Here is a 25,418-nt window from a genome sequence, read left to right on the forward strand (position 1 = left end):
GACTTCGGTTTTGGTCAAGGTTGGAATGTGCATCTTTCAGCATCCATATGACCCTCGATTTTATGTACGAGGCGCGTCCACAAAGTAAGTTTCCCACTCGTCCCACAGCTAGCAAACCTTACATTGCGCGAAGCGACTGTGCGTACGTGATAGAGCAATGACGTAGCATGGCGCATGCACTAACGGTACTTCCCGCGTTCTCACAGTAGCATCGTTGCAGCTGTTGAAGATGGAGGTTCTTATTCCAGCTCCCGCCGACTGTGAAGTGCGGTCAGTGATAACGCTAGGCCGCACACGGCTCGACGGACAGCAAGTCTCCTGCAGGAGTTCAGCTGGGAGGTGTTTAATCATTCACCCTACAGCCCGGACCTCGCTCCCAGTGATTTCCATCTTTTCCTACACCTCAAGAAATTCCTGTCCGGTCAGCGTCAGCGTTTTGAGAATGACAGAGAGGCGGAGATGGTTGTCACACAGTGGTTCCAATCCCAGGCGGCAGACTTCTACGACACAGGTATTCAAAAGTTGGTCCCACGGTATGACAAATGTCTCAATTCCGGTGGCGAATATATTGAAAAATAGCTGGACACTTGCTGTATCTGTTGCAATAAATATTTCCATGAAATTGTGTTTTGTTTCCGTAAACGGCCCCAGGGAAACTTACTTTGTGGACGAGCCTCGTACATTATGAATATGATTATGGACAGAAGATTAACCTGAAATCCAAACCACGGTAGTAGACCGATAGCTCAAACATACATGAGGATAGAGGGTAAAATCACACAGTCAGAACCTTCGAAATTTGTGCTGTTCACTAAGTGTTATTATAATATAATGGGCGGGGTATGTAGAAAGCATGGGAAAAGGGAATTTATTGTATATAAATTTTTGTTCGTTAAATCCGAAAGGATGAAGCCACTTGAATAGATGCGAGGATATTACTAAAATGTAAAACGTAGAAATAATATATATATATATATATATATATATATATAAGGTTTAGGAATGAATTTAACTGGCTTAAAACATGTTCAAGTGACGAACAAGGTTGTGAAACTTATAATTTTTTAAAGGCTCTTCATTTTCTGATCAGCTTGTGAACTATGAACTTCTTTCATCATCTAATTATTTCCGTTCTCCACTTATTTATTTTATTTCAAGTCCGATGTTCTACTCAATGATAACACAGGCGTAGAATAGACGCATCGTGTACGAAGATACAACAGACTTCGTTGTTTCATAAATAGACAATTTGTGACCTGACACCAAAACATCGAGGGAAATGTACAGTCTGAAGTTTGCAGCGCCGCCGGATTATTCCAGCACAATGCCAACTTAAACGTTTACTATCGCGGGTTGTTTGTGACACCGCGCTGGAGATGGCACTGCGGTCACTCACCTCGAGAATAAATTTCCCTCTAGACGTTCACAGCACGAACAATGTAAATGTCATTTGCGACATCCTAAGGCCTTTTCCCGCTCGTACTTATTAATGAATAAAATGTTAGAAGAGATTGATAGGACGAAGGAGATGGAAGAAATAGTCGGTATTAGGGAACAAAGGAGAAGGAGAATGGAGGAATGAGAACTTAACGCTAAAGTGACATAAGTGTTCAAAAAACTAAAATGAAATCGTTCTTACAGCGTCGAAGGGTAACGCAAGGACGCATTAGCCTTTGGCGCTGTACGAACGAATTAAGGAGGGATCGACCAGCGATTGATCGATAGTTTATCCGGAGATTCTGCGTGATTTGTTGTGTTCGTGCAGCGTGGAACGGCTAAAAGCAGGAACTGGAAAGGAGACGATGAAGGAGACTACTTATAAAGACGTAATAATTATGATGATAACGGGAAAAATGGGAGAGTTGTTGTGAATAAGAAATAGATTGTGCTGGTGATGATAACTAATATGAAGATGGCGAAGTTGGAAAAAATACATTTCAAGCACTTTTTCATCATTCGATATCTTCTCGTGATGCCCTTTAACACAACCTCTTAACACCTACGTCACTAAATGAGGTTTGGGATTATCACAGCGATAAGTCCGAAGATGGTTGTCTTCTTGGCTGTTGCGCCGTTAGCATGGTAGAAGTTTACCGACGTTTCGGAGGTCCTTGCTGCCTACATCAACAGAGCTATGAGAAGACAGCCATCTTCATACTCACCGCCGACATAACCTCAAATTCTACAATGTGATGTTTCGTCTGAAGTAAGTTGATGGCAGCCAGTGAGAGAAAATAAGGCGTAAAAATATTGCTGTCATGTGAAGAAATCGAAAATGTTCTCGAACGTACTGGAATATGGTTGATGACGTGAGAATGTGCAAGTGAAGTAGAAATGATCCCTTGATAGGAAACAACGGAACACGTTTTATACGTCTACAGAAATGTGTGAAGGCGGATGACGTCGAACGAACATACCGAAGTGCTTCCTGAAGCTCAGAGATTGACGCGAAGGGAGTGAGACGAGAATAAACATGACGCAGAGGCGAAAGTTGGAGATGTACAAAGTGGACGAAGCAGAATATGAAAGATGAACGTTCGGAATAAACAATAGGAGACAAAAACAAAAATTATGAAGCAGAGAAGTATAGGGAATAGTTGAAAATGGAGACAAGGAACAAGAATTAAAATAAAAGATAACAAAAGGTGAAAATTAAAATAATTTAGAAGATAAACTGGGGCTCATAAAAGTTAATGGCGAAGGAGAAATATAAAAATAATATTTAGAAAAATCAGAGGAGAGGAAAAGCAGTTTTAATATTTAATACAAAGCAGACCAAGTGGCAAATTCCAAGGAAGCGCATCTTGGACTAATGAATGTACCGACCGACTTAAATCGACACTTTCCCCTACCGATGCCTGTGCTCATCATCCTCGCTGTTGAAACAGTCCGATGATTTAAGTTATTGACGCCATGGAGTAGTCACTCTTTACAAGCTGGTCACAAAATATCCCACGTCATATGGAAACTTAATGTAATTACGTTCAAACGATTGAGCCGCTGGACACATTTCTCAGCGAGATGAATTCTGTCCACAGCCTCATATGATTTTTGTGATTCATTTAATATCAGTCAAGTTGACTCTTCTCTTCAGTTCTTCCAATTAGAAGTGTCTATGCATATATCATCTGACCTGACCTGGCTTTAAGTTCCGTCCAGCTTATCTCCGTCAGTTTTGCCACCGTAGTAATATGCGGTAAAACTTTACCTGTATGTTTCCCTGCAAATTACGTTTTGGCGTTGACAGCGCTCGCTATTCTAACGGATATTTTTATATTAATTTATATTTCTCGGTTACCCGTCCGTGCTACCGCAGCCTAATCTAGTGTCCTTCATCTTGGAATCCTGCCAATATTTTAGAATAATTTAAATCACATTTTTTTATTTTGCGTCATGTTCTTTATTTTCTAAATAAAGAGCATAATTACTGACTACGGGGTGGGTGATCGGGCTTCAATCCCCGACAGAGACAGAGCCTCTGCGTCCAGACCGGCTCTGGGGCCCACCCAGCCTCCTCTACAATAGGTACCAGGGTCATGTTCCGGGGGAAAGCCGCGGCCGGAGGGTGCTGCTGACCACTCACCCCATCTTGTGGCGAAGGTTAAGAATAAGTAGAAGCTACTCCTCTCTCCCCCCGAGCGCTTACATAGCGCGTAGCGGGATACATTTTTATAAAATCAAGAAGAATGAGATGGGTGGGACATTTAGCAGGTGAGGGCGAGACGTAAAATTTTTATAAAATAGTTTCTGGAAAACCCTAAGGGGACTTTCCATTTGGGTAATCTACGCGTAGTTAGGAGGATAATATTAAAGTTGCCGGAAAAGAAATAGGGTGTGGTATAAATTTCTTGCTCATGATAAATCCAGTGACGCTTCTCCAAAGCGAATCTGCTGGGTGGAGTAACCCTTTATTTTACAATCCCAGGTTTATTTTATTCTGGGCTCAGTGTCTGTTGGTCTATTGTTGCAGCTTGCAACAGGACGTACTTCGGGGACGTGGGTCGCACGTATGACCTTGAGATCAGGCGTCCCCGGGAGGATAGGCTACCCTTCCTCTGCCACCTCAACTTCACCGCGGGCGGCAAGGACCTCGGGGACCTCGTGCAGGTGAGTTCGTGCCTCGTAACATCTGCAGGTCTTCAATATGATAGATGGGGGACGCTGTAAAAACTAGTTTGCTTGCCAACTTGTCTCTTATTTACATATAAAATCATGCCTATTAAAAAACTGTTTACACATTAAATAACATCAAAACTTTGCATAGCGTGTAGTGTATTACAATATAAAAATAATCAAAACAAAGAAACTGTTATCACTATAAATGATATTAGTGCCAAACGCGTTTTGATCTCAAGAGGTCATCATCAGTAAATTCATTCCCCCTTTTTCCACTGATGATGACCTCTTGAGGTCGAGACGAATTTAGCGCTAGTGTCATTTATTGTGAAAACAATTTGTTTGTTTTGATTATTTTTACATTAAATAACACTTTATGACTAACGCGTTTCGACCTCAAGAGGTCATCATCAGTGGCAAAAACATTAATTCATTACTTAGCCTGTCAAAATAATATAATTCATGAAACGATGGTTTGTTACAAGGCACCATAAAAGGCCGCACTTTATAAAAACTATACTTCATGTAATACAACACTGAACGTAAATTGCGCATGAGTTGGTGTATTGTCTAAATTGAGTTACTTATCTCAATGTCCAATGTCCAAGTTTTACTTGAGGTTTCCGTTGTTGCTCTACGGTAAACCGTGGTTGCGTTGTCTGTGCCTAGATTGTGAACAAAGTGTTATTTAATGTGTAAACAGTTTTGTTTGTATGCATGATTTTATATATCAATACACTGCACGATATGCAGGGATTTAAGTCTTATGTACATAATATTTTGATTCCAACTTGATTTTGTATGTAAGTTTATTTCTCGTCGGGCGCTGGGGGGAACAGCTTGGAGTATGAGCGACGTTTCGCTGAGTCGGGCGTTCAAAACATCGAAGGCGCTGGACTGGAGACAGATGATAACGCCGAGAAACGTCTGTGCCTCTTACTGAATTAAACCCCGCGTTCTTCAGCCCTTCAATCCAAGTATTTAAATCGTCTCTTTATTTAATCTAAATAGCTTTCTCGCTTTTACGCAGGCAACCTTTAAGAATTTTATTTTAACGGCGTCTGTGTATGTTAAAGTGGATTTTATTAATCCGTACGCGACTCGCTTTACAACTTGAGATAGTAGAGAAGGTGGCAGATAATTGTGTTTACGGAGTTTCAAATTAATCGGTGAATTTATTGACCAGCTGGGCAATTATCAGCTTTCTAGAAATGGCTCTGCTTAATGCAGTTCTTTATTTGATGTCTCACTCTAAAATAAGTCATGCAAGTAACAAATTCGATTTTGTCTTGTGTAGATTGTCATAAAGGATTATAATATATATTAAGCGATTTATTTTTAAAACCCGTATTTCTCATTTTATCTCATTTTACTTTCTAATTTACTCCGAAATCAAATTTTTCATGCGTTTTAAAAATATAAATTTCAATGTGGAATCCAATGACAGCGAACTGCCAGAGGGTTTTAAAAGGTATAAAAAATATCTGAAGTAGTTTAGCACAAAGAGCGATAACAGTAAGCAAATAAAACATACCTTGTATTTATCTGTTTTCTTTATATTTCGGAAAAAAAGTATCGTCCAAGAATTTAGAGTGACTGTAAAACCCGGTACGACCTTTATTTAGGACGGAAATTTACAACAATTTAAGAGACCTGTCTTATTTTATCTTTCTCCGCGTAGTCTGGTACCTGTTTTCCGACGTTTCAGAGCTCCTTGCGGTTTCCAATGCACGCAATGATGATGGAGACAGTAAGCACCCCTGAAACGTCGCTAAACGTTTACGCGCAACAACACAGAATACAGCCATCTTCGTACTCACCGCCGTGAAAATCTCAAATTAAACTTAACAATTTTTATATTTTAATTTAATTAAAACGCCTTTACAAATAACGAGGCTTATATTTATATATACAAGGAGAGTCACTCGTTATGAAAGTTAAATTACTATTCGGTCTTAACTTTCATTTAGTAGAAGTCAGATATAAATTATACGCTATTAATCATTCCCTAAATAAATAAGTAAAAGTGCTAATTACCTGATATTGATTTATTACTAGCGAATAAGCTCATTCTTTGCACAGATGTTTTCTCGAAACGTAGGCCTACTGAAATAATGGCTTATATTTATTCTAATAAACTTGTGAATAGGCTGCAAGTGTGATATATCTTGATATCGTAATACATTTTCTGTTATGTATTTCTATGTTTCCGCATGGCCATCGTCATTAATTAAACGGTAAATAAGCTACTGACAGCTTCGCGCTGGCAACGAAATTCAACGCATGAAACAACTCGATAATTGGTAAACCGAAATTGATATCATTTGATATTGGATAATTTTACCAAAAATTGTCGAGTCATTTAAATGTTCATTCAGATTGAACAATTTTAATAGTCACTTTACATAAGCGCTTATAATACTTTTTCGAGTCCGTTTTAGAACGACTGCACGTTGATATTTACCTTGGAAATCATGGTTAATTCGGTTACCATGGTTACCTGGGGTGGGGGAATCCTCCGCGATGACGTATCTCCGGCGGCAAGTCAGACACCCTGTTTTGGAAGTGTCATGGATTCCGACAAATTATGTCGTGTCTGGTAATGAACTACAGTTGTTACGCTATGCGTACATTTCCTAATTTTTTCACTAATAATTTTGTTATCATTGCTACCAACCAGTGTACAGACGCATTGACAGGCTATGATTTTGTACCAGAGGAGTTTATAGCGTAGGATTTATTAAATGCACTCAAAACGTACTCAGGTCTTGTTTTTTTCACATGTGAGTGATATATGAGAATTTGGTTTCATTTATATTCACTCTCGTTGGTTGTAATGATCGAAACGCTGCAGAATTATTTAATTTTGTCGTACACTGTCATTCTGCAATTAGCGCTCGTGGATTTTATCATGTATTTTTGCACTAAACGCCGCGAACGAATGGTTAGCATTCTTGCTTTGATTTCGGTTTCAAATTTGGACCTGGTGAGTGGCTACTCTTATAGTTTCTGTTTCTTCCTCAGTTCCTCCAGAAAAATGCCATTAATAGTATCTTAAAGTAGACAACTATTACTTGCTTCCGAGGTGACTAATCATCACATCATTCTATTCTATATAATCCAGGAAACTGACAGCGTTGTAAGCAAAACATAAATACATAACTGAAACAGAAATAGTTTACATTTTAGCCTCAGATGTCTCCATAAGCGCTTAAGACTGCGATCCTTGTCGTCTCATTTACCAACTAAAAATGCGTGCTTATATTTCCTTTGTGCTGGACCCTGTACGTTGTGTGTTGAATGAGTTTTGAAGAGTCTGAAACAAATCACAAAGTTTCGATGGTTGGATATTGCTCTGTCTTAAGGTAAGAAAGGGAGACGCATACTCCAGTAGACTGAGCTATTCCCGATTTGTAGTCCACAGGAACATCCACCTTTTGAAACAAAGCTTTAAGACGTCGACGAACAAAGTCTAAAACAAATAAACTATTTTTGTATATCTATGCTTTAGTTGGGAGAAAATACGGTAATAAAATACTTTAAATCTCATAATTGTAAGAACTTCTAAAATTTAATTTGCTCTCAGCTTCCTCGACTTAATGTGTTCTTCATCTGTTATTTTAATTCCTGAATATCTAAGCTTTTCCACATTTCGAGAACCAAGGCTTTTGTGATTTTGGCCGTACAGAGTCGTCTGTGAACTACAGTATCATAAACGCGTTTCTAGGGGATGCAGTGTGGTCATAAATACAGCGTAAATACAGATTCCGCCATAAGAGATGGCCACTACATTCTCGCTTCTGAATATAATGTCTTCCTACGGATAGCAGAACTTTTAAATTCGAGGAAATATTTCGCTATTTCGCTTCTTATATCCACCACAAAAGTGTATTTTTTTTTCCACATAAAATGACTTGGTTATGTGGGGGTCAACGTTTGGATTACAAACTCCTCTTACAAATGGGCACAAAAACTGACTTTATGAAATCGTACACTTCAATATAATACATCTTGCATGCTCTCTATAGGGTACTCTATCCACGCATTAGACTTTCACCACAGTTATTTCTATTGTGAAACATAAAACGTATGACGCAAAATGTAATAGCATTTCTATTCCGCGTGGTCCTTCGGATTGTGTTATAATGGCACATCGGCGTATAAGAACGGGCAGTGAGAATTGTTTTTATTAATATTGTCGACATCACAGCATCCATAAATTCGACAGATTGTTGTACTTCGTTTAGAGAGTCGCCTTTATCTTAAAACGATGAATCAGCGGCGGGTTCGAAATTACAGAGCGAGTATTTTCGTAACTTGAAAGATTCATCTTCAGGTTTCTGACGAAGGTGTAATTGAAGGATGGATCTCCCTGGGAATTTTCCATCTTCTGACAGTTCAAAAGCGCTGTCTTACGTCAACTGCTCTACTGTGGTCATTGCATGAAAGTGTAAAACCAAATACACTGGGTCCACTGGATAAAGAGTTTGGATTTTGTACCCTGATCTGATGACGGAACGAGAGAAAAGTTACGAAATGTTACGTGTTTCTTAATAACGAGGAAAGGTTCAAAAGTACTTTCATGATTTGTTTGTACTCTTCACCAAATGCTGTTTGTGTGTCTGAATCAAGAGGAATTAAATGAGAAATGCATACAAATTTGTCAGTCTGAACATGATTTTTTGGAAAATTCGGCCATGAAGAAGCAGTTGTACTGAAATTTACCTTATATAGAATGTAATTTTGTAAAATCGATTGAACCGACTCAGGATAGGATCCAGTGGTGGGTTGCTGTGAACACGGTGATCATCGCCCTGATGATGGAGGCAGCAAGGACCTCAGAAACGTCGGTAAACTTCTACCAGAGTACAAGGCGCAATAACCCAGTAGACGGGCATCTTCAAGGTAATGAACATTGTGTTTCATAAAAGACAGGTTGTATCTTGAGCTGAGCAACCATCAGCTTCTGAAAATTACTCTTCTCTATATATAAACGGCGTTGGGCGTGATGGACCTCGTATATCCAGGCAGTATTAGACGAATTTATACAAGTGTGAACCAATAGCCGGTTTTTAATTTTACGCGGCACAGGTAATTTATATTTACTTAGCCTATCTTTAATAATATAAATTTCAGTGCATTCCTTCAGTCAGCCAACAACGTTTCTGGGTTCTGCAGTGTTGATAGACAATTCGTCCCCCAAAACCAGCCAAAAATATTTGTCCGTGTCCTAACTCGTTCAAGATAAAATTTAATCATAGGATTATCCTTCCATCTACATTTACATCTCCCAAGTGTTCTCTTTTCTTCAAATTGTTAGCCAAAATATTGTACGTGTTTCTGATTTCCTATCCTGCGTAACTTTACAAAGTTGTTTGGCTGTCTTTGAGAAGACATTATGATGATTCGCTGTTTTAGTTTGGACCTAAGTGCTTCGAATCAGTGGCTCGCGGGCCAGTGTTTTACATTGCCTGTTTATAACGTCCGGTTACCACAGACCGTACGAAGTTTCCCTATTGCGGTAATAATGTTTTGTGGGCACGTGTAACCTCGTGAACCTGTTAGCAGCTGACCGCAACGCTGGCCGGTCCTCTGTCGCGGGGTCAGAAGTCAGCTGGATGTTTACACTGAAGGTAACGGCTAGTTAAATGGCATTAACGGACTGGCGCACCACTGGAAACAAACGAACGATGAACCTACAATAATGGCCCGACGTGGAAGTGTTCATTGGGTCTGTTTTATCGTCGACGTAAAGTATAACTGTCGCTGGATATATTGTAGGCCGAAGGCAAAGATACGTAAACATTTTGGAAAACGTCGCGTAAGAAATATTGTAAATTATCTTTGTAAAACAACTTATGTTTCATCAAAGTGGGATTTACAAATATAATAATTAGGATGTTGTTACTTTGTACTGTGACCGCGGTGCTGAAACTTTGGGTTCCATAAAGAAAGTTGGTTCTTCTTTGACAAGACGAGTATACAATCGATTTTTTCAAATAATATCCTGTACCATAGAATGTGTGTAAGTGACTAATGTTAATAACATTTAAGCGATTAATGAACGAAAGGCAGCTATAAGAGAGGAAACAAATGTGGAAAATAAGACGTAAATAAAAGTTAAACTATTTATTAATGATTCATTGTACTAGTGAAAATATGACTAAGCGAAAAACAGTCTTTGTTCTTGATGTAATTGTTCCTATGCGTTTTACTGGCAGCAAAACACATGTGGTTGACGGACTGACCTTGACGTCAAGGTATTCAGTAGAAGTAATGTCACCGTTATGTATCCATCCGCCCGGTTCCCGGAAGGCACGTCAGCGTAGCGCGTAGCTGCTGATGGGACACGTGTAGTCACGTGTTGTTTTGTTACATTAAACAGACAGCTTCTGACAGCTCAGAAAAATGAAATTTGGAATGCAATTGTGCATCACTTTTTCGTGGCATCAAGCGGAAAAAGACACTCGATCCCCAGAGCTGGAATAAATTAAGTAGAAACGACCGATGTTGAAATTGAAGTCAGAAGTCACAGTGTTCGCTGTTCCTTATTCTTAAGATATACCCTTTGCTTCCTTTCATCCTGTATGAAAATATCACCATTATTATCCTGGAATCGTGATCGTTTAAGGAGCACACCAGTCACCCAACCAAGTCCCCCCTATTTCAGCTACTTCACGTGTCCACCCATCGATAGCCCCAGCTGTGCCTCAAGAAGATGTAATGGGACGGTACAGTAGTTGTCTGCAGTTATCACTATTCGTATTCGTGCAGTGACAGAATTCAAAATGAATAGCAACCGATTTTTTTAAAATACATTAATAAGCGATAGATGTCTCTGGATGGTGCTGTCCTGTGTAGTTAGAAACCTAGCGATGGGTTGATTCCCCTTCAGAGGAGTCTGAAATGTGTTTACAATTTTAGAACTTAGTAATGAACTAGAATACGCCAGAGGCATTAAAGAGGACGAAGATTTTATCGTTATAATCGTACACAAACGAAAGGGGGGGGAGGATATGGGTAGGAAGAAAGAAAATTATTATTTTGATTACATCTCTGTGTGTTTATTTTTCAGTAAACCATTACTTCTCGAAATGTACGTGCTCCCAATTGAATTCTTGGGAAAATAATTGTGTGTCAAATGTTTTTATCTCTTAACTAAATAACGCCTAATAAACAAAATTCTGTCTTGACCATTTGGCTGTTCTCATCGTAAAAACTATTCTTAAATCTTCTTTTACTATTATTTTCGTATCTCTGTTTGAAATACCATCGAAATATCAGCGCTGTGTTTCACCAGTAGGTTGTTTCTCACTCCTACGTTTCACGTCATATGTAATAAATATTATGTGTGCGTTGACCTCGCAACCGGAGTTTCAGGTTAGGTTAGGCTACGAATGTGAAGATGGCTGTGTTCTGGGATGTTGTCCGGTGGAAAATGAAGGGTGTTTTGTACGTGCGTACTGCTCCATCATCCTGAAGCTAATCGCTTTGATGATGGAGTCAATAAGCCCGTCTGAAAACACAAGTAATTCTCTACCAGATTATACGGCGTAAAATCCCAGAAGACAAATCATTTTACAGGCTGAAAGGTTTACTGTTCTAGGCAGAAACCAGTATACGCAGTTTTGCGGGGTTGTGTGGTTAGCGGGATTTTAAAAGGTTTTAATGTTCTATATTATTCTTCTCTCAAAACGAGTGAGGGAAAGAATGGCGTATGGATTATCCGTAATTAGTTATGCTTAAGCTAGTACGTACCATAGTTGATCTTTCGCTCTGTGTTATATTATTATTATATGTTTATTTATTGTATAATATAAAATAATAACACGGCGTCAGACGGAAGAACAGAATTGTATCCTATAAGCCCAATCTTGGCAATGCAGTATGCCACCCCAGTACTTATAGGAGACTTTAATAGCGCAGGATCTGCATAGCTAGAAACTGGAGGTGTCTGAGATAAATGACGTAATCTTTCTCTGTTAATTTAGAAGTTGCAGAGAACGCGTATGTTCATTCCGGTACGTAGTGTTGTTTAGACGAGCTTTGGCTCTAAAAGGCGTCACACTGTGGATGGCGTCCAGCATGATTGCGGAATAATGGTGACACATGTATTAACACGAAGGCGTTAAGAGCGGTCTATTTCGGACAACGCCAGCTTTTTGTTTTGTAAGTGCGTAAAATATGTTCTCTCGCCCGAGACTGCAACGCATTTGGCAACATGACGTGGAAGAGAATGTTTCGACTTGATACGTGGAAAGTAACAGGAGGTTGGAGAAAAATAAAAGTAAACCAGATTATTTATAACATGGAGACATGTTTCGACATTCCTGGGCCACTCTCACGTCTCTGATGACAAACTAATTTTATGCAACATTTAAATGCATGTAAAACATTTTTTAAAATAAAATTGTTGTTTGTTTTCTGTTTGTACCACTGTACATTCATATATTTTAAATTATGTATTTTGCAGAAATTTATGATATTCGTAATTTTTCCTAAACATGCCAATTTGTTACAAAATTACTAATTACATAAAACGGTAATTTTAATTGTTAATTAACTACAACCCATTAAAACAGTTATTAACATTTATTGTACTTAGTAAGTTCAATAGGACAATCAGAAAAAAACATTTTCATATTTTCATTCTTAATATTATTCCTCTTATTTTGTATACATTTTGTTCTTTTGGGTTGTTTTATATTTTCTTTACTTTCTGATTTGAGCGACGGAACCTTATGGAACTGTCCATGTCAGTCTATCGTGTTTACTGCGGGATTACTCAACGTGCATGACCAAGGGTCATTGTTCCTACGGGGGGTACTGAACCTGCATGACCTGGAATAATAGCAGTGCAAATATGACCTAAGACTCAACAATGATCTAGGAACACATCAGCGCAACAACGACCTAAGTGGCGTGGCGTAAAGAACAGCTTTGTTCTTTGATTTTGTTGTATCGGTTAGATGGGGCGATCCTGCCACACGTATGTGCGTTGATGTTGACTGCCCATGTAATTTTTTAGTTGTACTGATGTCTTCTGCTGTTGTCTCTTTACGTAGATATAAGCTGTAATATGTAGTAAATGATGTAGTATAGAACCGACAACCAGAATGCTGTAATATGAAATTTATAGTTCGTATTCCTCATCAACCGCCACGGTGGTCTAGCGGTTAGAACGCTGGCCTTGTAATCCTGGGGTCTCGGGTTAGATTCCCGGCGGTGCCCGAATTTATAACTTGTGTTGGGCAAGGCCGTGGTCTAGGCAACACGGAGTTTTCCCCCGGGGGCTTCCCCGGTTTCTCCGTGGCATTCCAACAATTACTCCATTCACACACAGAAGAAGGCAATGGCAAACCACTTCTGGATCATCTGCCAAGAACGTATATGAACAGTTCCCAGTCCGAGAAAAGGATGGAAGGATCCTGTTCATATGGACCTGTCGGCAGACAGAACACTAAATAAATAATAATAATCATTCCTCATCACATTCTTGGCGGCGATCATATCAAGGCGCACGTAGGAAATGCAAAATGCGTACAGAGTTATAGTCTCTTAACCTGAAAGAAAAAGATTATTTGGAAGACCTACGCGTAAATGCTATAAAGGGTCTTAAGTAAATATGATATGATGGTGTGAACTGGATTAATTTGACTCACGATGGGATCTGTTGCCGAGATTTTGTTAACACGGTAATGAACTTTAAAGTTCCACAAATTATGGAATCATTTTTTGATATGTTGAGGAACCATCCGGTTCTGAAAACAGATCGCTGATCCATAGTTATTAAATGCCACAGTCAGTGGACGCTGATAGATGTTTATTTGTTACGGATTTTCAGACGTACGAAATATATATGGGACAACTTGCAGAAACATTTTTGAAACCGAGTGTCTGAAAGCACGTGTCGTGTATAAATCTTATACCGCTTAATCGTGCGCATTTGTAATTACGTGCCTGATACCAGGTTCGAAGTTTCGCCGCACGTAAAAATCTCGTAAGACCTTACAGCTTTCTCTGGTTTCCTTTTCACACCGTGGATAAACATCCATGGTGGTTACACCCAGGCAACCTGAGTTGTTCGATAAACGAACAGAAGATAAGAAAGGCAAGAAGGGGAATGGTAACTGATGAAGAGAAACAAGGGAGAGAGAGAGAGAGATTAGGAAAATAAGCAGATGAAAAAGAGGAGATTGTAAATACGGAGGGGAAAACGAAAATTCAGAATATTTTAATTTAATTAATGAAATTAATAATATTTTTATATACTTGCTCAATTTTATCAGTCTAATCACAATAAAATATTATTAAATATTAAATTATTAAAATATTACTACAATTAACATTTAAATATTTAAAATATATTAAAATGATGCTCTCTATCGAAATGTTCGAACATTTTAATTTTTTTTATTTTATTGTGATTAGACTGATAAAATTGAGCAAGTATATATTCAACATAATATAACGCAACATTATCATCTCAATATTTTTATATTTTGTGTAGAATATTTTTTCCATAAAACTGGTAATTTCAAAATTACGTCATGTCGTTTTTTTTAATTGTAAGGGTTACAATGAAACTGTACTTTCCGTGGTTTTATCTAACCAAACAGGAAGCAGACTAGACAGGCTACAATTGGTTCCAAAATTTTCAGGATTAAATGTAATTACTCTGTACCTATCTAAACTCTGTTCATTCCAGTTTAAATAAGAAATATCCGCGCAGTGCGGAACCTGCTAATTATGTTTATTGTTCTCTGAACACGGGTCTTATGCACGCGTGTCGCAGGACACGACATATGTTTATTCGTTATAACAAATTCATATGCAATTAGCGATGTGCTGCCATCTGTACTCATTAATAATTTCCAGAAAGTTTGCAGAATGTTCCGCACTGCGCCTCGGTAGAGAGGCGGCCTTGTCGTACACCCAAAGGTGGTTCACGAAATGGCACTGGTCCGTAAATCCACCGTAATATGACAATCTGCTAGAATATGTTAGCTCAAATTTAAACGCGAGACGTACGAACGTAGACCCTGCTACCATTCTCATGATCTATCAGTCAAGTAATAAGGCATTACTTCGCTTTCCGACCTCTGTGGTCCAAAAGTCTCTTTAAAATCGTCCTTGGCAGTTTGTAAATTTCGTCATAGAAAATTTTAATAAAATATTACACTAACAAGAACTAAAAATTGGAGACGTTATCTTAAACTACTGGTTCATTCTTGAATCAGAGGACCAAACGCTGTGACCGAGAGTTTAACATTCCGGAGGTCCGTGGTTCAAACCTCGGTCCGGAGACCGGCTGCTCCCGCTTAGATTTTTCGTACTTTTCCTCATTCCCTCCTCAAAATAACCGCATAATATTTTAAATTAGGCCACGACGCTAGCCAATTAATCACCATTCGATTTTATACAGTCTTGACTTTTAGTCGTTAAATAAACAACAAATAAATAAATTCAGTTTAGCGAAGTCCGTCTGAGATCGGTTATGAATATATTTGGATTGGATGTAGTGTTGGAGGAAACAACTAGGAAGACGTAGGCGTATATGGGAGTATAATATTAAAATAGCTCTTAAAGACGTTGGGTGTGAGAGAGTGGATTGGATTAAAGTAACTCGGGCGTATAGAACTGACTGAAGCATAGGGTTCCATAAAATGACGGGAATTTCTGGACGAGCTGAGGGACTGTTAGCTTCCCGAAACGACTGTTGCATGGAATTATAGTATCTAAATAGCGTTTCTGTCATTTAGCGTGATAAGCCTTGTGTCAGCAGTGAAACATCAGACTGTCAGTTCCCGTCTGTGGGCTGCGTTATCACGGGCCATGTGATAAGGGTGGCCCCTGGATATTAATGCTTTGCCTAAAGCGCCATGTTACAAATTACGGGGCGATTGATTTCCATTACGCATGCGCGTAATGTAAGAGACTGAAAACATTACATTTCACAATCCTGGTAGCTAAAAATACCCTTTTTATGTCCTTTTATCTCACAAGTATCTGTACTGATAATGAGCCGGGATAGCTCAGTCAGTATAGTGACTAGCTACGGGCTGGACGACCGGGGTTCGATCCCCGACGGGGGCAGAGGATTTTTCCTCTAGCCTCTGCGTCCAGACCGGCTCTGGGGCCCACCCAGCCTCCTCTACAATGGGTACCGGGGTCCTTTCCCGGGGGTAAAGCCGGCCGGGGCGTGATGCTGACCACTCACCCCCATCTAGTGCCGAGGTCAAGGAAGAGAGGAGCTATACCTCCACTCACCCCAAACGCCTAGATGGCGTATAATGGGACAAACTTTACTTTATCTGTACTGATATCGCTCATTCCTTACATCGCGAAACTTAACTGTGAATTGAGAAATAAATTGTGTATGGGTATTCTTTTATCGAATATATTTGGTTAATCATAAAACGACCCTTAATACGTACAGCTTATTTTATGAATAACGTATTAATTGAGAAGGAAGGGCAAAGAGGACTGACGAGTGGTAGGGGTGGAATCCTCACGAAAAGAAGGCACCAAAACAAAAGACTGCGCGCTGCGTGGAACTAGGAAAACTGACGGCGACATAAACGGTTAACAAGCAAAAACGGACAGAAACTGGCAACTGAACTGAGTCCAAAATGGTCACACATTTCACGTAAGGAGACGAGGAGGATAAAATATAGCCATTACTGCAATGTTCATGACGGCTAAGTGTTCCGTCGAGACACGCAGACGAAGTGAGAGGAGAATAAACTTCGCTGGCCTTCGAGCACTACGCAGTGTAGACGAAGAGACAATATCAGAGCGAAACAAGTGTGAAGCTCTCATACGTGCGAGGGGAACAAAGGTTCTTGGTATGATGTTAGACACGGTTGGTTGATTTTGAGTAATGTTGGCAGACCTGCTTCCTCTGGCTCCCTGAATGTTTTATTCTGATGCTAAGTATTGCGCCTTTCCTCCGCTGTCATCAGCGTCTTTCAGCCATTTTGTTTAAGCCTATACACTCCCCGTACAACGAGGCAAATAATACGAATTTATAGAAGATTTTAATCGTGTTTGAATTGCATGTGATTAATGGTTCATTTTTTGACATTGAAAACTTTACATGATGTTAAAGATATTTTTTAAAATAAAAACCTTTTTATTTCGACTACTAAAGTAGCGAGTGCAATACGCAGTTGCTTACCTAACTCAGATACGTACAATATTTCATGCGCTTTAAGATGGCTGTCTTGTGGGTTGTTGCACCGTTTAGTCTGGTTGAAGTTTACCGACGTTACAGAGTGTACTCATCGCCCTTATGATGTAGGCAGCAAGCACCTCTAACACGTTCGTAAACTTCTACCAAACTTCAAACTAGCCGCAATGTAAACCTCAAATCCTGCATTTCATGCATTTGCCTCACAGATATGCATTAGTAGCTCCAGACAGAAAATTCCTCCTAAAGATGGTAATAATCGAAAAATGTCTCGCTTTTTATGCAGCCCGTTGGTTCACTGCTGTGTTCACAAGACAGCCATTAGTCCTTATACAGAAACAAAGAAATGTAGTCTGCACCTCAACAATCTTTTCTCTGAAACTCGTCTCCTATTTGGTCCCTTCCCTTGAGGGTTATCGATCTGGCTTCTGGATGATGCTCTTCTGGATTTTGGCTTCGTGCAGACTCGTCGATAGCTGCGGACGTTTTAGAGAAACATAATCTCCATCGCCGAAACGTCAGCGTTTTCCATTGAGACTACACATGCCAAAGTTCATAACACCATCATCGTACTCACCAAAGTGAGAACCTCAAACATCACATTGTATATAACTAACTATAAGTAGATGGCTTACCGAACCCGAAGGTTCATCACCGAGTTAACCAAAGCCCTCCTCCGAACTCTGTTCTGGGCCAACAAAATCCAGTCTCCTTCAACTCCTATCTCCCATAGATCCCGCCTGACATTATCCTCCCATCTACGTCAATACATTTTAATTTTTTCATCTGTGCCCTGTAACTCACCGAGAACTTTGTTGATGACACAACGATTCTTAGGTTATTTTAACTACGCGGGATGGGGTTCAAAGTGTCAAGTGAAGCATTTGAACGTTCCTGTATTGCGAGTGGGAAATGATTTGTAAGGAAGTGGTAGTGGCCTGTTTCAGCGTACTGTCTCATATTAGCCGTAAGCGACTAGGTAAAACCAACGGAAAACCTTTACCATGATATCCAACAACCTGACTGAGATCTGTACTTGTCTTGCCTTCTGTAACTTGATGGAAAAATGTAGGCTTAAGAAATAGTTGTTTTGTATACTTGCGAAACTTGGTGTCACATGCTAAGAGAAGAACATAAAATGATGGAAGTCTGAGAGCAGAGCATTGAGAAGAATAATTGAACCTGCAAGACACGTTGTAAGAGGATGCTGAAGACAAACACAATGAGTAGCTTCATAATTTGTGTGCAAACAATATTATTATGGTGATCAAATCAAATGTATGACTGAAGGTTAATAAAAATATAAGAAGGAAGATGATTCTTTGCAGGACATGTGTGTAGATGGAAGGATAATATTAAATTAATTAATATAAATAAATTTTAAATGTGTGTACTGGATTATTGTGGCCCAGGAAATACACCACAGTCGGTCTCACGGTAACGGTGCTATAGGTTTCATGAAATTACACGAATTTCTTGACTAACTGCTGCATAAACTTCCTTTAGCAAAATTTAATTTACCTTTGAAATCAGTCAGCAACCGGCCACTAATATCTACCGTCCAAAAGTTGTTAATTTAATCATACTAATAATACTTAACGAGAAGTATAAATTATAAAAGTATCTAGGATAATACAGTAAAATATTCTACAACCGATTTCTTCAACTTCTTTCAAAATTTATTATCGACCATAAACTTAATTTCGTTACTGTGTAGCCTGTACAGTTGATAAATGATATTGACATAAGCAATAGTAGAACAGCAAGACTAGTGTTTCAACCGGATCAAAGATAATGGAATTTGTGCCGTCTGAATGTACTGGAAAGAGTTTCTTTCAAGTTTATAAGCCACCAGGAAGGTCAGAGAAATCGAAGAGGAACTGGAATCGAATAAGACACATCAGATTCTGGTCGATAATGATGATGTTCACTAATTGGGTGAAAATACAAATATTTTAAGAGAAACACAGAAGCTGTACTAATTAAGTCCCTGTAAAGAAGTTGGTATAGATGTAAATACATTAATTTTCTCTGTTGAACGGAGTTGTACTTTATTCACGTTAATCTGTACAGAGCTGAACACAAGAATGTAGCACACATTTATTTATTGCCTCTCAGTCTTGTATGTCATGTACGTTCTAGTTTCGATAGTTTTGGCAATGTCACATGCGTCGTCATGTTGCTGATCAACCAGCTGGAAGCATATCACAGCGTCCATTGAATAATATACGATATGTTGTAGACACGGAAATAGCTCAGCGACAATTGCTTGTGAGATCCTGATATAGCATTGACCTAGTTTTGATATAGGAAAAATACAGCCTGTACGCCGCTACGTTGAAAAACTTCTGTCTTGTCTGCAGTGTAGTTAATTCAAGGTCATTCTATAAATCTTGTTTGTCCCCTATAATAACTTCTGAAGCAATTGAATGGCATTTCTTAAATGTTGTGTGACCATTACGATGTCTTTTCAATGTTTAATTTTGCATCGTAAATATTATAAAAATTTCTCGTGCAAAATTTTGAGGTGTATGTAATATTAATATCACTGCTAACTTATTTGTTTGATTAAATTGGCGCAAATTTTAAACTGATTACCCAGTGTTGTTCACATTCTTTGTGAGACGAGTGGAGCCTGGTGGTGTTTAAAATGGTTTCGGGGCGGAGAAGATCGAAATATTTCTCGCACTTTCCCTCTCAAAGATGATTAAAAGCTTTCAAATACTTGCTTGAAAATGGCAACTGGAATGTTCGCCGAAACGTCAGTTAACATCACATACTCGATGGGGCTCTCACCCGAAAACCGAATTTATATTTACTTTAGAAATTCCATTAAATAAAACAGTTATATAAGTATGATTCATAATGGACTTCGAACCGCGTGCAGTTACAATTTGAAACTTTTTTAGACATTTCATGATGGTGATACAGGATGATAAAACATTGGTTTATCGAGACCAATTAAAAGTTCATGTTTTATTTACCAAGCTCGTACAATAAAATTAAGAGGATATATTGCTGTAGTGTGTCACCTGAGCGAAATTTGTAAATTGATACCGGAAGCCACATGCATAAAATGTTGTCGAGCGTCATGGCAATCGATTCCCGGGCCTTTGAACTCGACATATTTCCAAATGCGATTATCGAATATCTCTACGTATTTTCAATAAAGCCTCATTAAAACGGGATTCATTACGGTATATTTGACGGGGCATTGAGATGAATTAACGCGTCGCACCCATTCACAAGACTAGGAACAACAGAAAGATCCTTTTTGATGTTTCACGTTAAACGAACATTTAAGAGCCGGTCTAATCCACGTCATATCTTTTTGATCGTAATTGTCCATTTAACTCCTGAGTTCTTCATCAAGTTTCATTACGTAGAGAATTACATGCTTGGGAAATTTTTGTGGCACTCGAATAAGATTTATGTTGAAGTGGATTAAACAAAGGTTTGCATCTTTGACAGATGAAGTAAAATTTGAGTAAATTGCATACTTAATAGTACATTTAATTATTTTTATATCCTTATATAATACTATTGGATAGCTTAAATCAGGAAAACTGAGCTGAGTGGAGTGGAAAGAATATATAAATAAAATAAGTAATAAAAGATTTTGATTCGCGACCACATTCAATGGGACACCAAGAAGTAAAGAGGAAAATGGTATTAAATTGTATTTTCGTTAATATACGAAGTCATTTGAACTGAGTCCAATGGCGTGTTCTTTGGTGGCGACGATGAACTTTCAGGCCTTATTGGATACTTATTTCATGTGAGAATTTAGATTTCCTGAGCGTAGTAACACTAAGAATTATCTTGCATAATAGTTGACGTCACCAAATTGTAAACTTCAAGGCCACAGAAAAACAACAACAAATCCTGGTAACTTGTAACTTCATTTTTATTGTTTATAATTGTTTATTTTAACCGTCTAATTACAATAAAATATTGTATTAAATATTATTACTATAATTAACATTTAATATTTAAATATTTAAATATTATTACTATAATTAACATTTAATATTTAAAATATTTAATATTTAAAATATCATCTCATTTCATTTTTATTGTAAATCGAACACCAAAAAATATTACTCACACAGGATTCAATCGTATGTTCACTGGCGCACCGCCACAACGCTAACTTGTGAGCTACATTTCATATGATTGGTGGAAAGTAAACTTACTGTTGGCAACATATGACAGTAACAAACAACAGATACGTGGGACTAGAAATTTGTGCAATAGGAAATTACTCTTTTAGAATTCTACCTGAAAATACTTGTATGTAGTTTCGGGAAAACAATATTACTAATTTTAAAAGTCCTAAAGATAAGGAGTTAACTTTATTTTACTAATCCAAGTACCGGAAACCTCAAGTGTACATTCAGAACAAAAAAAAACAAATCTCTTTTTTGTCAGAAACGAAGTTGAAAATAAAACACTTGTACGCAAAACTTTGTCAATGTAATGTGGCTCAAAAGTTCCTCACTTGGATACAGATAAACTATTTCCTAAAATTCATGGGCGGGTTTAATTTAACTTTCTGTTTATAGAGTTATAAATTAAAAATAAATACATTAAAGCATTTATTAACAGAAAGAACTTTGGGAAACTGCGAATTCAGGATACAAGGAACTTAAGTTAACAAAATGGCCGATGCTATTAAGGAACACCAGAAATGAAGAAGTATTGCTACCAGGATTTCAAATTACGGATTAAAGAGACGATTTTTTAAATATATATATCGAGGAAAGCGGGATTTAGAAAGATGACGAAAGAGATGGTTTGAAGAATCTGTCTGACATCTCAATACGTCTAATTGACCTGAACCGTGTTCAGAACAAGAACTAGAAGCATACAAACACACTTTGAAGAACACTAATACCAAACGAGTTTCGACCTGAAGAGGTCATCAAAATCACACTCATGAGGAAGTTAGGAGGAGACTAAATTCTGGAAATGCTTGCTACTTCTCAGTTCAAAATATTTTGTCTTCCCGTCTGATTTCTAAGAACCTGAAAATTAAAGTGTACAAAACAATAATCTTACCTGTTGTTTTGTATGGGTGTGAAACATGGTCTCTCACTCAGAGGGAGGAACACAGTTTGCAGGTGTTTGAGAATCTGGTGTTGAGGAGGATATTTGGGCCTAAGAGAGAAGACGATGGGGCGTGGAGAAAACTGCATAATGATGAGCTTAAAAATCTGTACTCCTCCCCCAATATTGTCAGGATGATTAAGTCGAGAAGAATGAGATGGGCTGGGCATGTAGCGCGCATGGATGGGACAAGATGTGTGCACCGGGTATTGTTTAGGAAGCCTGAGGGGAAGAGAACGCTGGGAAGACCTAGACGTAGATGGGAGGATAATCTCAGGCGGTATCTATGGGAGATAGGAGTTGAACAGAGCAGTTTCAGGTGGAGGGCTTTGGTTAACTCGGTAATGAACCTTCGGGTTCGGTAAGCCATCTAGTTACTTAGTTAGTTAGAGGTCATCAACAGTGGGAAAACAATTTAATTCATATAACGCAAATCAAGAAAATTATGGTTTTCTACAGCGCGTAAAAGGTATGCATTTTACAAAACCATATTTTATGTAACACTTCACTGGACGTTGATTGTACAGGATTTGGTGTATTAAATTGAGCACTTAGCTTTTACGTCCACTGGCCTGATTTAAGAAGTGGAGGTACTTAAGACAACAACAGCCTAAGTTTTCGCTTCCGTGTTATCTCGAAAAGGTGAGAAAACCTCCGGATGTGTAAAATACGGTATCGGCAACGTTTTAACTGATGCTCCTCTGTTTTGTAACTAACGAATGGGATGACCATACATTATTTAGCGAGAGACGAATTAATGCCGGGCAACGGCCGATAAATGTATTGAATCCTAAAATTGCAAACAACACCATCTGTATTTACTGGTGAGAGTTAATTTATCAACATCACTAACAGTGCTTTCATATAGCACAATGTTTGTGACGCAAACACGCGTTTAGAGGCCACTTACCTCTTGTATTTTCCTAACATCACAGCGTGAAACAGCATGAGGTTTTTGAGAAAATTCATCTGAAGATGGATGTCTTCTGGGTTGTTGCGCCGCGTAGTCGGCAGAAGTTTACCGACGTTTCAGAGGTCCTTGCTGCCTTTGTCATCAGGGCGATTATTGCACTGATGATGGAGACTGCAGGGCCCTGTTGAACATGCAGCCCGCTCACATATCATCATCGTAAATTTTAAACGTTTGCATCCTGTTTTGAAGGTAATGAATGGCAAAGGTTAATATATGTAGATATATCACACTTCAGTTTTCGGTGTGCCGCCATCTTTATAACGAATAATATCTCTGACTTCATGATATCGAAATCAAATTTACCACATCGTACATTTTACAGACTTCAGAGATTTATCTTTACTTTTATTATTTTAAAAAGTTAGTGAAACTTCCAGCATATCATTCTATTAATTACGAATTTTAACACGTTGAGTTTGAATCTTGACGTGTCTACAGCACATCTGATGATGGCGATAAGCAGAATCATTTAGTGTTAATGATATATCTACATAAATGAGATGTAATATATTGGTTATGTTGATGGTCTACTGATCTCTGTTAGCCGCTATGTTAGTGATTGCCATGACTCGCAACTACGAATATTTAAATTTATTAACTACATAATGACGAACTTAAGAATTTATACTCCTCCCCCAGTATTGTCAGGGTGATTAAGTCGAGAAGAATGAGATGGGCGGGGAATGTAGTGCGCATGGATGGGACAAGAGGTGTGCACCGGGTACTGGTTGGGAAGCCTGAGGGGAAGAGACCACTGGGGAGACCTAGAAGTAGATGGGAGGATAATCTCAGGCGGGATCTATGGGAGATAGGAGATTGGATTTTGTTGGCCCAGGACAGGGTCCGGTGGAGGGCTTTGGTTAATTCGGTGATGAACCTTCGAGTTCAGTAAGCCAGCTAGTTAGTTAGCAGGCGGCAAGGAAACCCCGAGGGTTCCGATGGAGATATAGTAGTGTCTCAGGCGACATATCATAGGACCAGTGGCTTTTGTGGATGCGAGACGGATTTTGGTCTATTTTAGTTTCGATCGATGTGACATTTGTTACGAAGTGAATTTTCTGCAGTGTCCTCGACTTTGTGGGTAATATTCCGACTTTTCTGTTGGATGATATTTCGGATTCTCATGGCGACGAGTATGGAGATGGCTGTTTTGTGGGATGTTGCACCGCGTATTCTGATACGTATTGGCCAACGTTTTTCGGCGAAATTTGCTGCCTCCATCGTCAGGACGCTGAGTCTCATCGTTTTGTTAATGTAAGCTGTAAGCTTCTCTTAAATACAGTTCACGAAACTACCAGAATACACAGAGAAACACACTAGAAGGAAGCCATCTTTGGACTCTTATTGAACTTGCAGTAAACGTGGAAAATTTTGTGTGACGTCATGCTACTGGAACGCTTTCTTATTTCAGTGTATACAGTAAATATGCAAGACATTCATTATCCCTGCCCGCAACTATTCAACATTGAAATACTTTATCGAAAGTGGCCTACATAATTGTCATGATTTTCTAATAATCCCAGTCTCGTAGCGTTACATAACCACAGTCTCACTTTATTACTGTTAAATTTTCAGATCCTCGTGACATGTATAACAGTTTAATTTAATTTAACCTGCTCTTAATTAAATCGTGATTAGGCCTGTAAGTTTGATCCTCTACTGTCGTTCCCGAAGTATGAACATTACCACGTTTTCAAAGGACTCATTAGCTATCCTTATAATGCAATTATATTCTGCATTCTGGTAATGAGAAATGAACATGTGTGTAAATTCCTCTGTGTTTACTACTGATCCACCCTCTTTACCAGAGTGTTGGTTAATGGAGTTTCAATTATTGTTTTAGAGACATTTTGACAATCACGTAGAGCCTCAAAATGGCCGACATCTGGAATGTATGTATGTATGAACCTTTAGATTCTGATAATACACAGGGACGTTCTTTATGCCTGGTGTTTGGAAGTAAAGCCAGTAGAGGCGCTGTGGAGCAGTGAATGGCTTGCTTGCTGTAGAGAGCGCAGAGCGTCACAT

At 38.7% G+C, this 25,418-nt stretch overlaps 1 protein-coding gene across 2 annotated transcripts in view; it reads left to right on the forward strand.

Moving 5' to 3' along the window:
* The window catches only part of LOC110827831 (uncharacterized), a 350,935-nt gene that overhangs the window by 292,221 nt on the left and 33,296 nt on the right, over nt 1-25,418 (forward strand). For both annotated transcript variants that reach the window (XM_087341458.1, XM_087341463.1), the window contains exon 3: nt 3,971-4,107. In XM_087341458.1, coding sequence (XP_087197584.1) covers nt 3,971-4,107 — 137 coding nt within the window. The remainder of the gene's footprint in view (nt 1-3,970; nt 4,108-25,418) is intronic.

Source organism: Zootermopsis nevadensis, unplaced genomic scaffold (assembly GCF_977971745.1).
Source record: "Zootermopsis nevadensis isolate Lab colony 2312 unplaced genomic scaffold, Znev_1.0 Znev_ptg000003l, whole genome shotgun sequence".
Classification (NCBI taxonomy): Eukaryota; Metazoa; Arthropoda; class Insecta; order Blattodea; family Termopsidae; genus Zootermopsis; species Zootermopsis nevadensis.